Genomic DNA, 13,674 nt, shown 5'->3' with positions numbered 1-13,674 from the left:
ATGGGATTCAGGCACTTGATCCTGACACATCATCTGATCGCTTTGCCTTCCAGCAAACCGATCAGATGATATTGGATCCGGATTGGACGGCGCGGGACCCTGACCCAGGATTACTGCGAAGGGGGGTTCTTTATTTCAATAAAGATGGAGTCACTAATTGTGTTGTGTTTTATTTATAATAAAAATATTTTTCTGTGTGTTGTGTTTTTTTTTTTTATCATTACTAGAAATTCATGGTGGCCATGTCTAATATTGGCGTGACACCATGAATTTCGGGCTTAGGGCTAGCTGATAATATACAGCTAGCCCTAACTCCATTATTACCTAGCTAGCCACCCGGCTTCAGGGCAGCTGGAAGAGTTGGATACAGCGCCAGAAGATGGCGCGTCTATGAAAGCGCCATTTTCTGGGGTGGCTGCGGACTGTAATTCGCAGTGGGGGTGCCCAGAAAGCATGGGCACCCTGCACTGTGGATTCCAATCCCCAGCTGCCTAGTTGTACCCGGCTGGACTCAAAAATTAGGCGAAGCCCACGTCATTTTTTTTTTTTTAATTATTTCATGAAATTCATGAAATAATTAAAAAAAGGGCTTCTCTATATTTTTGGTTCCCAGCCGGGTACAAAGAGGCAGCTGGGGGTTGGGGGCAGCCCGTACCTGCCTGCTGTACCCGGCTAGCATACAAAAATATGGCGAAGCCCATGTCATTTTTTTTTTCTTTTTGGGCAAAAAACTGCATACAGTCCTGGATGGAGGATGCTGAGCCTTGTAGTTCTGCAGCTGCTGTCTGCTCTCCTGCATACACTAGTGAATGGAGGATGCTGAGACTTGTAGTTCTGCAGCTGCTGTCTGCTCTCCTGCATACACTAGTGAATGGAGGATGCTGAGACTTGTAGTTCTGCAGCTGCTGTCTGCTCTCCTGCATACACTAGTGAATGGAGGATGCTGAGACTTGTAGTTCTGCAGCTGCTGTCTGCTCTCCTGCATACACTAGTGAATGGAGGATGCTGAGACTTGTAGTTCTGCAGCTGCTGTCTGCTCTCCTGCATACACTAGTTCTGCAGCTGTCTGCTCTCCTGCATACAATGAACATTTTGAAGAAGGAAATGACATCAGACCTTTTTTTTTTTTTTCATCAACAATCTTTAATGGCATTGTGCACTGATTAAAAACGCAGTGAGCAAAAACGCAGCAAAAAACGCACCAAATCGCGGCAAAAACGCATGCGTTTTTGCCGCGCTTTTTAGCCGCGGGTGCGTTTTTTAGACAAAAACGCACATAAAAACGCAGCGTGAAAAAAACGCCTAGTGCGCACATACCCTAAAGGAGAATTATACTAAGAATGAGAAAGTCTGATTTATGACAATGATCTAAATCCTCGCGTTCCAAAGTTTTCCCAGCACGTCCAACGACATTACCTTCCACAACTCTTCCAGTTTGTTTATTTGCTGAGCAGTAATTTGGCGAGCTCTCAGCTGCTCCTGTTCAGAGGGGATCTTCACCAACCAAGAGAGGAAGCAACGGTCCTGAATCAGAGGCTGCCACTGCGAGCTGTCCCAGTTAATGTCCTTTAAACTGCTCTGACTTGCACATGGTTGCCTATGAAAACAAAATCACTGGTAATATGCATGAAAGGAGTATGCAGCAACATTTACCTACGCTCACAAGTTTGGTTTTATTTTCTTTTAACTAACAGTGGAATGATTTTTCCCCTCAATTTTTTTTTTTTTTTTACAAAAAAAACAAAAAAAAAAACACACAAAAGAAAGTAACATTATATGGAGCAAATGTTTAGCATCACATGAAAAGGAGAATGCTACAAGTAAATCAGAATATAAACAGCCAGGAGAGCAACACTATATTGTACATGGTAGAAGTGCAGATAACCAGCTTTTCTTGTGATCAATTATAACCAATAAAAAATGGGGGGCTCTAAGAGAAAAACAATGTGGGAGAAAATAAAATATGCATGCTGCGTATGTTCCTTAAAAAAAAAAAAAAAAAATATATACAGTGTAGTGGGCAAAAAGAAAAAAGAACCCTGCCTGAATCAAAAGTGTATATTGCACTTCCTTTTTCTACTGACAGCGAGTGATAAGGGATGTAATTTAAAACGAAGGACACACGGCGAGTAAAATGGAGCGAGTGGAATGCGACCAGTTACTCTATGGGGTCACTCCCATGAGCGATTTTTCGGACCGAGAAAACAATTGCAGTATGCATGGAATTAGATTTGTTTTCTCTCACACCCATACAAGTCTATGGGTGCAAGAGAAAAATCGCACTGCACTCGCATTACAACGGAGTGCAGTGCGATAATCGCATCAGCTGACAATAAAAGGAAATGGGGAGATTCGTCCCTCCCTCTCCTCCGCAGCTGTGGTCCGATCGCAGGATGACAACACAGTGCTTACACTCTAGCAGAGCGGGAGCCAAGTGTCATGCGATGCACTCGCAGTACTGCTCGTCACTTTTCACCTTGTGATAAAAGTGTGGAAATTACAACTCAAACCCCATGAAGTTCTTAAATATTTAGATTGTATAGATGAAATAAAAATAAAACAGGTCGCTTACAACTTTGTAAAAGTACAGAATAAAAAGAAAATATATACAAATAATTTTAGCAAGGACTAGGGCTATACAGCGACTTTAGTCATGCGATAAAGTCACAATGTTGCATTACATTACAGCCGATTAATGGTTGTATTGCAGCAGGCAACATGACTGTCCAAGCTGCTGAGTTTTTGGTCACAGGCTGCAAGTAGCACAGTGCTAAGATTGCCAAATGCAACTCAGTGTCCCAAAAGAGCAAATTGCACACATTTGGTCAGTTGGCAACCAATAAATGAACAATACTAACCTGCACAGGAGCACAACAACAGAATCTGCCTTGGCTGGAATGAATCCCAGGAGAAATACATTGCGGCAGCCACAATTGTAGCACTCCAGCACTGTCTCGCCAAGTGGACCATCCTTATGCAGAGTAACCTCTTTACACTTTGCTCTCACCAGATGATTCACAATGTGGCTGGAAAGCAAAATCACAACATTAAATTCAAGGGGTTTTCAAGTTTATCAATCTGATGATCTCTCCATATGACAGGTGCCCAATATCAGACCAGTGGAGGTCCCCCACCAAGAGGTCACATTACATATTTTACAACAGGAAAAAAAATCCTAGCATTTTAAAGCCTTTTATTGAACCAAGAAGTATGTGGGTCTGCCTCACATTTGCTGTATTCAGGTTTCTTGCCCTGTTGCCTGTGTTGTTCCTTTAACCCCATCCCCAACATGGCCAATTTCTGTTATGGTGGGAGGTTTTTTTCTCCCCTTCTTCCAAGGGCCATAAGCTTTTACATTTTCCATCGACAGACATTGGAGGTCTTGCTTTTTGCAGGACAAGTTGTACTTTTGAATTACACCATTCATTTTACCATACAGTGTACTGACAAAAAAAAACAAAAAAAACCACCAAAACTACACAACAGGAAACCTTGGAATTCTGAGGAATATATTCTTTGGTATATTGTGGGGAAGGAGGGGGGATATCACCCGACCCCATCAGGTACACTGCTCTGGGGGTATCCTCACCCGACCCCATCAGGTACACTGCTCTGGGGGTATCATCACCCGACCCCATCAGGTACACTGCTCTGGGGGTATCACCCGACCCCATCAGGTACACTGCTCTGGGGGTATCATCACCCGACCCCATCAGGTACACTGCTCTGGGGGTGGGACCTGATGGCATTAGGTACACTGCTCTGTGGGTAGCACCTGACGGCATTAGGTACACTGCTCTGGGGGTATCACCACCAGCAGACAACATACTGTTCGGCATTCACGGTCTCAGGGTCATCTGTCGCCGAGACCGCGAATGCCGAACAGTATGTTGTCTGCCGGGTGCTCGGGTTCGGCATATTGCGGATCGGATAGACAGATTGCTGGGTGGGGCTGGGGAAACCCCAGCGGTCACGGTGCACATTGGTACTAATGACAAAGTTAGAGGCAGGTGGAAGGTCCTTAAAAATGATTACAGGGAACTAGGAGAGAAGCTGAAGTCCAGGACCTCAAAAGGTGGTGTTTTTCAGAAATACTACCGATGCCACGAGCGTCACTAGAAAGACAACGGGAGCTTAGGGAGATAAATACGTGGCTTAGAAATTGGTGCAGGAAGGAAGGGTTCGGGTTCATGGAGAACTGGGCTGACTTCTCAGTCAGCTACAGGCTCTACAGTAGGGATGGGCTGCACCTCAATGGGGAAGGTGCAGCTGTGCTGGGGGAGAAAATGGTCAGAAGGATGGAGGAGCTTTTAAACTAGGATCTGGGGGGAGGGAGGGAAGTGGAGCAAAAAAGGGGAGAGATAGAGCAGATAGAGACGGGGAGACGGTAGGGGTCAATGAAGGATTGGGGGGGATGGGACATGCAAGGAACGTAGGGAGGCTAGGAGTAATAAAAAGGTTAATAGGATTAAATGTTAACTAGCAAATGCAAGAAGTCTTGCAAACAAAATGAATGAATTGGAGACTCTTATGTTAACCATGGATTATGATGTGGTGGGCATTACGGAAACCAGGCTGGATGAAAGCCATGACTGGGTGACAATACAGTGTTATAGTACATTTAGGAGGGAGAGGAAAGACAAAAAAAGGTGGTGGGGTGTGTATATTTATCAAATCTAACCTAAAACCTGTGTTGAATGATGACATTGCGGGGAACTGCAACAATGTAGAGTCAGTATGGGTAAATGTACATGGGGAGGGGAATAATGGAAAAATGCTAATTGGTGTTTGCTATAAGCCTCCTAACATGCCCGAACAAATAGAGGGTGAAATACTGGAACAAATTGAAAAGGCAGCTAATAATAATAATCGGGTTCTTATTATGGGGGATTTCAACTATCTAGACATTCAGTGGCACATAGAATCTTCTGGTTGTGCTAAAAGTTGTAAATTCTTATCTACCATTCAAGACAATTTCCTCTCTCAGATGTTAGATGAACCGACGAGGGGAGATAATTTGCTAGATTTGGTCCTGCCAAATAGACCGGATATAATTTCAGATCTACAGGTCCGGGAGCACTTGGGCACCAGCGATCATAATATGGTAAGCTTCAACATAATATTCAATAGAACATTTCAAAGGGGAAATGTTAAAACCTGGAATTTTAGGAAAGCTGATTTCAACAAATTAAGGGAGGAGCTTAAATGTGTAGATTAGGACAATGTTATGGTAACTGGGGATACTGAACATAAATGGGGAAAGTTTAAGGATATATTGCTAGAGTCCTGTAAAAAACGTATACTCTGGTAATAAAATGTCCCGGAATAAAAAGAAACCACTATGGATAAATAAGACTGTACAAAGTATAACAAAACAAAAACAAAGGTCCGTTTAAAATCTTGAAGGCTAAGAATACAGAAATCGCATTTCAGGAGTATAAAAATATCAATAGGAAATGCAAAAAAGAAATCAAACAAGCAAAACTAGCTACTGAAACAAATCACCAATGACATCAAAATAAATCCCAAAATCTTTTATAAATACATTAATGCCACAAAGAAAACAAAGGATAGTATTGGCCCCTTAAAATATAATAACAAGTTAGTTATAGAGGACAAACAAAAGACTGAGATATTAAATAGGCATTTCTCATCTGTGTTCACCAAGGAACTGACTGTACCAGGGATCATTCAACAAGGGAAAAATCAAAGTTCCCCACCAGATATAATTAATTGAACACAAGAAGTACTCCTACGTCTGAGTAAATTAAACATTGACAAATCCCCAGGGCCAGATGGCATTCATCCACAAATATTGAGGGAATTGAGCTCCGTAATTGACAGACCGCTGTATCTCATCTTTTTAGACTCGCTTGTTACAGGGTTGGTGCCTCAGGATTGGAAGATTGCTGATGTGGTACCTATATTTAAGAAAGGTAAGAGGGTGGATCCAGGCAACTACCGTCCAGTAATCCTGACATCAGTAGTATGCAAAGTTTTTTAGGGCATTTTAAGGGATGACATGCAAAAATATGTTGCAGAAAAAGAGAATTTTGTTTACTTACCGTAAATTCTTTTTCTTATAGTTCCGTAATGGGAGACCCAGACCATGGTGTTTAGCTTCTACCTCTGGAGGACACACAAAGTACTACACTTAAAAGTGTAGCTCCTCCCCCTGAGCTTATACACCCCCTGGTGAGCAGACCCAGCCAGTTTAGTGCAAAAGCTGAAGGAGAATAGCCACCCACAAGTAGGACAGAGCAATAGCCGGAACAACCGGAAACTCTGTCCACGACAACAGCCGGTGATAACACGCAGAACAAGAAAAGTGCCAACAGGCAACAGGGAGGGTGCTGGGTCTCCCATTACGGAACTATAAGAAAAAGAATTTACGGTAAGTAAACAAAATTCTCTTTTTCTTCATCGTTCCTATGCGAGACCCAGACCATGGGACGTCTCAAAGCAGTCCATGGGTGGGAAATAAACAGAAAAACTAAGAAGTAGGCAGAACCTAACTTCACAAATGGGCGACAGCCGCCTGAAGGATGCGTCTGCCCAAACTCGCATCTGCCGAAGCATGAGCATGCACTTGGTAGTGCTTCGAAAAGGTATGTAGGCTAGTCCAAGTGGCAGCCTGACAGACTTATTGAGCCGTAGCCTGGTGCCTGAAAGCCCAAGAGGCACCAACAGCTCTGGTCGAATGTGCCTTGATCCCCAGCGGGGGAGGCACCTGAGAACTCTGGTAGTCGTCCGAAATGGTCGATCTGATCCAACGGGCTAAGGTCGGCTTAGAAGCAGAAAGACCCTTGCGCCGACCTGTGGTTAGCACAAAAAGAGGTGCACCGCCTAATAGAAGCGGTGCGGGACACATAGATCCGGAGCGCCCTCACCAGATCCAGAGTATGCAGCGCTTTTTCAAAGCGATGAACAGGAGCCGGACAAAAGGAAGGTAGGGTAATGTCCTGGTTAAGGTGGAAAGGAGAGACCACCTTAGGAAGAAAGTCCGGAGTCGGACGGAGAACCACCTTGTCTTGATGAAAAACTAAAAAAGGTCACTCTGAAGAGAGCGCGGCGAAATCAGAGACTCTCCTGAGGGAAGTTATGGCCACCAGAAAGACCACTTTCTGAGAAAGACGATGCAAAGAAACCTCCCTAAGAGGCTCAAAGGGGGGTTTCTGCAAAACCGTGAGAACCAAATTAAAGGTCCCAGGGATCCAAGGGCCGCCGGTAAGGCGGAATGATGTGAGACGCGCCTTCCATGAAGGTGCGGACCTGAGCCAGCCGAGCGAGACGCCGCTGGAACAGTACTGATAGAGCTGAGACTTGTCCCTTGAGAGAGTTGAGGGACAGTCCTAGCCTGCAGACCGGACTGTAGAAAAGACAGAAGGGTCGGCAAGGAGAATGGCCAAGGAGGATGGTCAGTAGAGCGACACCAGGACAGGAAAATTTTCCAAGTCCTGTGATAGATCTTAGCGGAGGAAGACTTACGGGCCCGAGTCATAGTGGAGATGACTTCAGGGAGAATACCAGAAGCCGTCAAAATCCAGGACTCAAGAGCCACGCCGTCAATTTGAGAGCCGCAGAATTCAGGCGGAAAAACGGCCCTTGTGAGAGCAGGTCTGGACGATCCGGGAGATGCCACGGCATCTCTACGGACAGATGGAGCAGGTCTGGATACCAAGCTCGCCTGGGCCAGTCCGGTGCAATGAGGATGACTCGACAGCCCTCCATTCTGATCTTGCGCAGAACTCTGGGCAAGAGAGCTAGAGGGGGAAACACGTAGGACAGACGAAACTGGGACCAGTCTTGAACCAGTGCGTACGCGGCGAATGCCTAAGGGTCGTGGGAGTGAGCCACGTAAGCGGGAACATTGTTGTTGAGACGGGATGCCATTAGATCCACGTCCGGAGTGCCCCATTTGCGGCAGATTGACTGGAACACTGCCGGGTGCAGGGACCACTCGCCACCGTCCACGGTTTGACGGCTGAGATAATCCGCCTCCCAGTTTTCCACGCCTGGGATGTGGACTGCGGATATGGTGGACTTTGAGTCCTCCGCCCATTGAAGGATGCTTTGTACCGCCAACATTGCCAGGCGGCTGCGTGTCCCGCCTTGGTGATTGATGTAGGCAACCGCTGTCGCGTTGTCTGACTGGACTCGAACGTGCCTGCCCGCCAACAGGTGGTGAAAAGCTAGGAGAGCTAGAAGCACGGCTCTGGTTTCCAGCACATTGATTGGAAGGGCTGACTCGGACGGAGTCCAAGTGCCCTGCGCTCTGTGGTGGAGATATACCGCTCCCCAGCCGGATAGACTGGCATCCATGGTGAGAATCACCCAGGACGGGGCCAGGAAGGAGCGCCCCTGGGACAGGGAGAGAGGCCGAAGCCACCACTGAAGAGAGCTCCTGGTTTGTGGTGACAGAGCCACTAACCTGTGTAAGGAGGAAGGCTGCTTGTCCCAACAGCGGAGAATGTCCAGCTGCAGGGGGCGCAGATGGAACTGGGCAAAAGGGAACCGCCTCCATGGAGGCCACCATTTGACCCAGCACCTGCATCAGACGCCTGAGGGAATAACGGCGGGGCCTCAGGAGAGAGCGCACCGCTAGCTGAAGGGACTGCTGTTTGACTAAGGGCAACTTCACAAGTGCCGACAAGGTCTCGAACTGCATCCCTAGGTACGTTAGACTCTGGGTCGGAGTCAGAGTGGATTTGGGCAGATTGACCAGCCACCCGAATTGAGCCAGAGTGGAGAGAGTGAGCGAGACACTCCGCTGACAATCTGCACTGGATGAAGCCTTGACTAGAAGGTCGTCCAGGTAAGGAATTACTGCCAACCCCTGGAGGTGCAGAACTGCAATCACTGCTGCCATGACCTTGGTGAATACCCGAGGGGCGGTGGCCAACCCGAAGGGAAGAGCCACGAATTGGAAATGATCTTCTCCTACTGCAAAACGTAGCCAACGCTGGAGAGACACTGCAATTGGCACATGCAGATAGGCATCTCTGATGTCGATGGATGCCAGGAAATCCCCTTGGGACATAGAGGCAATGACTGATCGCAGAGACTCCATGCGAAAAGGCCGCACCTGAACAGGCTTGTTGAGAAGCTTCAGATCCATGATGGGCCGAGCTAGGAAGAGATTAGAGTAGAAACCTCTGAACCGTTCCCGAGCGGGAACCGGAACAATCACTCCATTGGCCCGCAAGGCTGCCACGGCCTGTGAGAAGGCGGCGGCCTTGGAACAGGGAGGAGTTGAGAGAAAAAATCTGTTTGGCGGACTGGAAGAGAATTCTATCCTGTAGCCGTGGGAGATGATATCTCTCACCCACTGATCGGGGACGTGTTGAAACCAAGCGTCGCCAAAGTGCGAGAGCCTGCCACCGACTAAGGACGTCGCTGGAGCGGACAGATAGTCACGAGGAGGCTGCCTTGGTGGCAGCAGCTCCTGCGGTCTTCTGTGGACGCGCTTTAGGGCGCCAGTTGGATTTCTGGTCCTTGGCTGAGTTAGCGGACGAGGCCGAGGGCTTAGAGGACGACCAGTTGGAGGAACGAAAGGAGCGAAACCTCGACTGATTCCTACCCTGGGCAGGTTTCCTGGCTTTGGTTTGTGGCATGGAAGTACTCTTCCCACCAGTTGCTTCCTTAATAATTTCATCCAGCTGTTCTCCGAACAGCCGGGACCCAGCAAAAGGGAGCCCAGCAAGGTACTTCTTTGAAGAAGCATCTGCCTTCCACTCTCGAAGCCACAAGATTCTGCGGATAGCGAGGAAATTAGCCGAAGCCCCCGCAGTGCGGTGAGAAGCCTCCAGCATGGCAGACATGGCATAGGATGAAAAGGCCGAAGCTTGGGAAGTTAAGGCATCCATTTCGGGCATAGATTCCCTAGTGAGGGAATGCATCTCCTCTAGAGAAGCAGAGATGGCTTTGAGAGCCCACACTGCTGCAAAAGTCGGAGAAAACGCGGCCCCCGCCGCTTCATATACGGATTTGGCGAGAAGGTCAATCTGGCGGTCAGTGGAATCCTTAAAGGAAGTGCCATCAGCCACCGACAATGGTCCGGGCTGCGAGCCTAGACACCGGAGGGTCTACCTTTGGGGAGTGAGCCCACTCCTTGACCACCTCAGGTGGAAAGGGGAAACGGTCATCAGAACCACGCTTGGGGAAGCGTTTGTCAGGACAGGCCCTGGGTTTGGTCACAGCGGCCTGAAAACTGGAGTGGTTAAAGAACACACTCTTTGCTCTCTTAGGCGAGGTAAACTGGTGCTTTTCTGCCATAGAGGTTTGCTCCTCTGGTACTGGCGGATTGAGATCCAGTACAGAATTAATAGAAGCAATCAAGTCACTAAGATCTGAGTCACTTTCGGACAGATCAATGGGGTACATGGAGTTAGCCTCCGAGCCCACTGTAAAGGCATCCTCCTCATCCTGCGAGTCAGCTCTGGAATCAGAGCCACGGGAGGAGGAGGGAGAGGGAACCCTGCGTCTCTTCTCAGGAGGATGGGGTCTGGGCCCTGATGATGAATCCTCTGTGAGCTCCTGTCCTGAAAGAGCCCTAGAAGCAGAGGCACCCTGTGAAGGGGGCTGATGCATACTCAGCAAGGTCTTGGACAGAAGTCCCATGGACTCAGCAAAGGACTGTGAGACAGACCTAGAAAAGGATTCTACCCAAGCCGGGGGATCAGCCACAGAAGCAGGAGCAGCCTGGGAGACCACTAGGGGTGAGACTCCAGGCTGTGGCACCGCCAAGATAGAGCAGGCATCACAATGTGGATAGGTGCTCGGTTCAGGCAGCAGGAGCTTACATACAGTGCATACTGAATAAAGTTTTGGGGCCTTGCTCCTCGTGTGAGACATGCTGCTGGAGTGGGGGCTCTTGCCAGACAGAGAATGACCCCCAGAGAGTAGATACAGACGGTCCACAACCGGAGACCGGTTGTGGCTTACCAGACCGCTATGCTGTGCAGAGCGGTGTTGTGTGCCCTCCAGATCCCGAAGCCCGGACCTCCAAGCACAGCACCTCAGCAGGGATGCTGCAGACCAGCGCTGCAAAGACTGAACGCAGAGAGAACGCTGAGAAAATGGCCGCCGGAGCGGAGAGGGGGCGGGACTCGCTTGAGGAGCGGGATCTGGAGGGCCATAGAGACCTACAGGGGAGGGGACACACACTGCAGTGGGGAGTGTCCCTCCCCTGTACAGAACGGCCGCCGGGAGGAGCCGAGACTGTCCCTCTGCATGAGTGACATGCGAGGGCAGTGAAACCGAAACTAGGCCTCCGGCGAAGCCGGGGCCTAAATTTGAGCGGCGCGGCCGACGCGCAGGCACCATCGGCGCGGTTCTCAGGCAACAGCTAGAGAACCCGCCGGAAATGTCAGCAAATGCAATAAACACACTCTCCCCCAACAATAAAGTACAGGGACCCCGAAATATAAACGTCTCAGGTACTTAGCTTCTGAGACGCAGGGCCAGGTCCCTGGGGATGAGTGCTCCTGTCCAGCAGGGTCCTGAAGGGCTGTGGATGGAGACCGGTCTCCTGCCAAGCATGGAGACCGTGCTGGCTCCCACTTCAAGCTAGAGCCCAGGAGGGATGGTGAAGGAGCACGGCATGTAAGGCTCCAGCCTAGGAATCAACCTTAACAACACCGCCGACACAGTGGGGTGAGAAGGGACATGCCGGGGGTCCAGACGTGGACCCGAACTCTTCATCTCGTTCCAAAAGGAAAAAAATTATGAGAATGTATGTGTGGATGTATGCCTCCTGAACAGAAAGCGATAAACTGGCTGGGTCTGCTCACCAGGGGGTGTATAAGCTCAGGGGGAGGAGCTACACTTTTAAGTGTTGTACTTTGTGTGTCCTCCAGAGGTAGAAGCTAAACACCATGGTCTGGGTCTCCCATAGGAACGATGAAGAAAATAATATAACTGACAGACAGCATGGATTCATGAAAGATAAGTCATGTCTAACCAACCTGTTGGGCTTCTATGAGGGGGCAAGTGCAAACCTGGATATTGGTAATGCAGCTGATGTGATTTATTTGGACTTTGCAAAGGCATTTGATACTGTAAAACATAATAGCCTTATACTAAAGCTCCAGAAGCAAGGACTAGGGGAAACTATATGCAACTGGGTAAGGAATTGGCTAAAAGATAGGAAACAAAGAGTAGTCATAAATGGTACATTCTCTAAATGGGCAATAGTCAGTAGTGGGGTGCCGCAGGGATCTGTGCTAGGACCGATTCTTTTTAATCTGTTTATTAATGACCTTGTGGATGGGATTGATAAAGTGTCAGTCTTTGCTGATGACACCAAACTATGTAGGATATTAAAAACTGACCTTCATAGTACAATATTACAAAAAGATCTGGATAAGATGTCAGAATGGGCAGATATTTGGCAAATGAGATTTAATGTTGATAAATGTAAAGTAATGCACCTAGGACGTAGTAATCCTATAACTGCGTATACATTAAATGGAAGTAAACTTGGGACTACAGATCAGAAGGACTTGGGTATTCTCATTACAAATAAGCTGAGCAGCAGCACTCAATGTCAAGCAGCAGCTGCAAAAGCAAACAAGATTCTAGGGTGTATAAAAAGATTAGATCCCGTGATCCCAACGTATTGTTACCCCTCTATAAATCACTTGTAAGGCCACATCTGGAATATGGGATCCAGTTTTGGGCTCCACATTTTAAAAAGGACATTCAGAAGTTAGAAGTTCAGAAGTCAGTTCAAAGGCAGGCAACTAGACTACTACAAGGAATGGAAGGCCTCCCATATGATGACAGGTTGAAAAAGTTAAACATGTTTAGCTTAGAAAAAAAGACGTCTCAGAGGAGATCTCATTTATATGTATAAATACATGTGTGGTCAATATAAAGGACTGGCACATGACTTATTTCTTCCAAAGACAATACTAAGACCAGGGGGCACTCACTGTGAGTGGAAGAAAAGCGATTCTGGCAGCTAAATAGGAAAGGGTTCTTTACAGTTAGAGCAGTCAGACTGTGGAATGCCCTACCACAAGAGGTAGTAATGGCAGATACTATAACAGCTTTAAAAAAAGGGCTGGATGATTTCCTCAGTACACAAAACATTGTTGGTTATAAATGACTGTGACCAAATGTAGAACTGGTGGAGGAAGGTTGAACTAGATGGACCTAGGTCTTTTTTCAACCTTAGTAACTATGTAACTAGTGGCGGACTATGCCACTCTATCACCCGACGGCATCAGGTACACTGCTCTGGGGGTATCATCACCCGACGGCATCAGGTACACTGCTCTGGGGGGTATCATCACCCGACTGCATCAGGTACACTGCTCTGGGGGTATCATCACCCGACTGCATCAGGTACACTGCTCTGGGGGTATCATCACCCGACTGCATCAGGTACACTGCTCTGGGGGTATCATCACCCGACTGCATCAGGTACACTGCTCTGGGGGTATCACCCGACGGCATCAGGTACACTGCTCTGGGGGTATCATCACCCGACGGCATCAGGTACACTGCTCTGGGGGTATCACCCGACGGCATCAGGTACGCTACTCTGTGGGTAGCACCTGATGGCATTAGGTACACTGCTCTGGGGGTATCGCTTGATGGCATTAGGTACACTGCTTTGTGGGTAGCACCTGATGGCATTAGGTACACTGCTCTGGGGGTATCATCACC

General features: G+C 48.0%; 1 protein-coding gene across 1 annotated transcript in view; it reads right to left on the bottom strand.

Annotated features, from left to right (window-relative positions):
• The window catches only part of UPF1 (UPF1 RNA helicase and ATPase), a 184,872-nt gene that overhangs the window by 122,279 nt on the left and 48,919 nt on the right, over positions 1-13,674 (bottom strand). Inside the window, exons 4-5 of the mRNA XM_075352561.1 lie at positions 2,859-3,026; positions 1,417-1,597 (exon numbers count right to left, since the gene is read on the bottom strand). Of these exons, the coding sequence (XP_075208676.1) occupies positions 1,417-1,597; positions 2,859-3,026 (349 nt within the window). The remainder of the gene's footprint in view (positions 1-1,416; positions 1,598-2,858; positions 3,027-13,674) is intronic.

Source organism: Anomaloglossus baeobatrachus, chromosome 1 (assembly GCF_048569485.1).
Source record: "Anomaloglossus baeobatrachus isolate aAnoBae1 chromosome 1, aAnoBae1.hap1, whole genome shotgun sequence".
Lineage (NCBI taxonomy): Eukaryota > Metazoa > Chordata > Amphibia > Anura > Aromobatidae > Anomaloglossus > Anomaloglossus baeobatrachus.
Note: the sequence above shows the minus strand (reverse complement) of the source record. Positions and strands in the feature narration are given on the sequence as shown.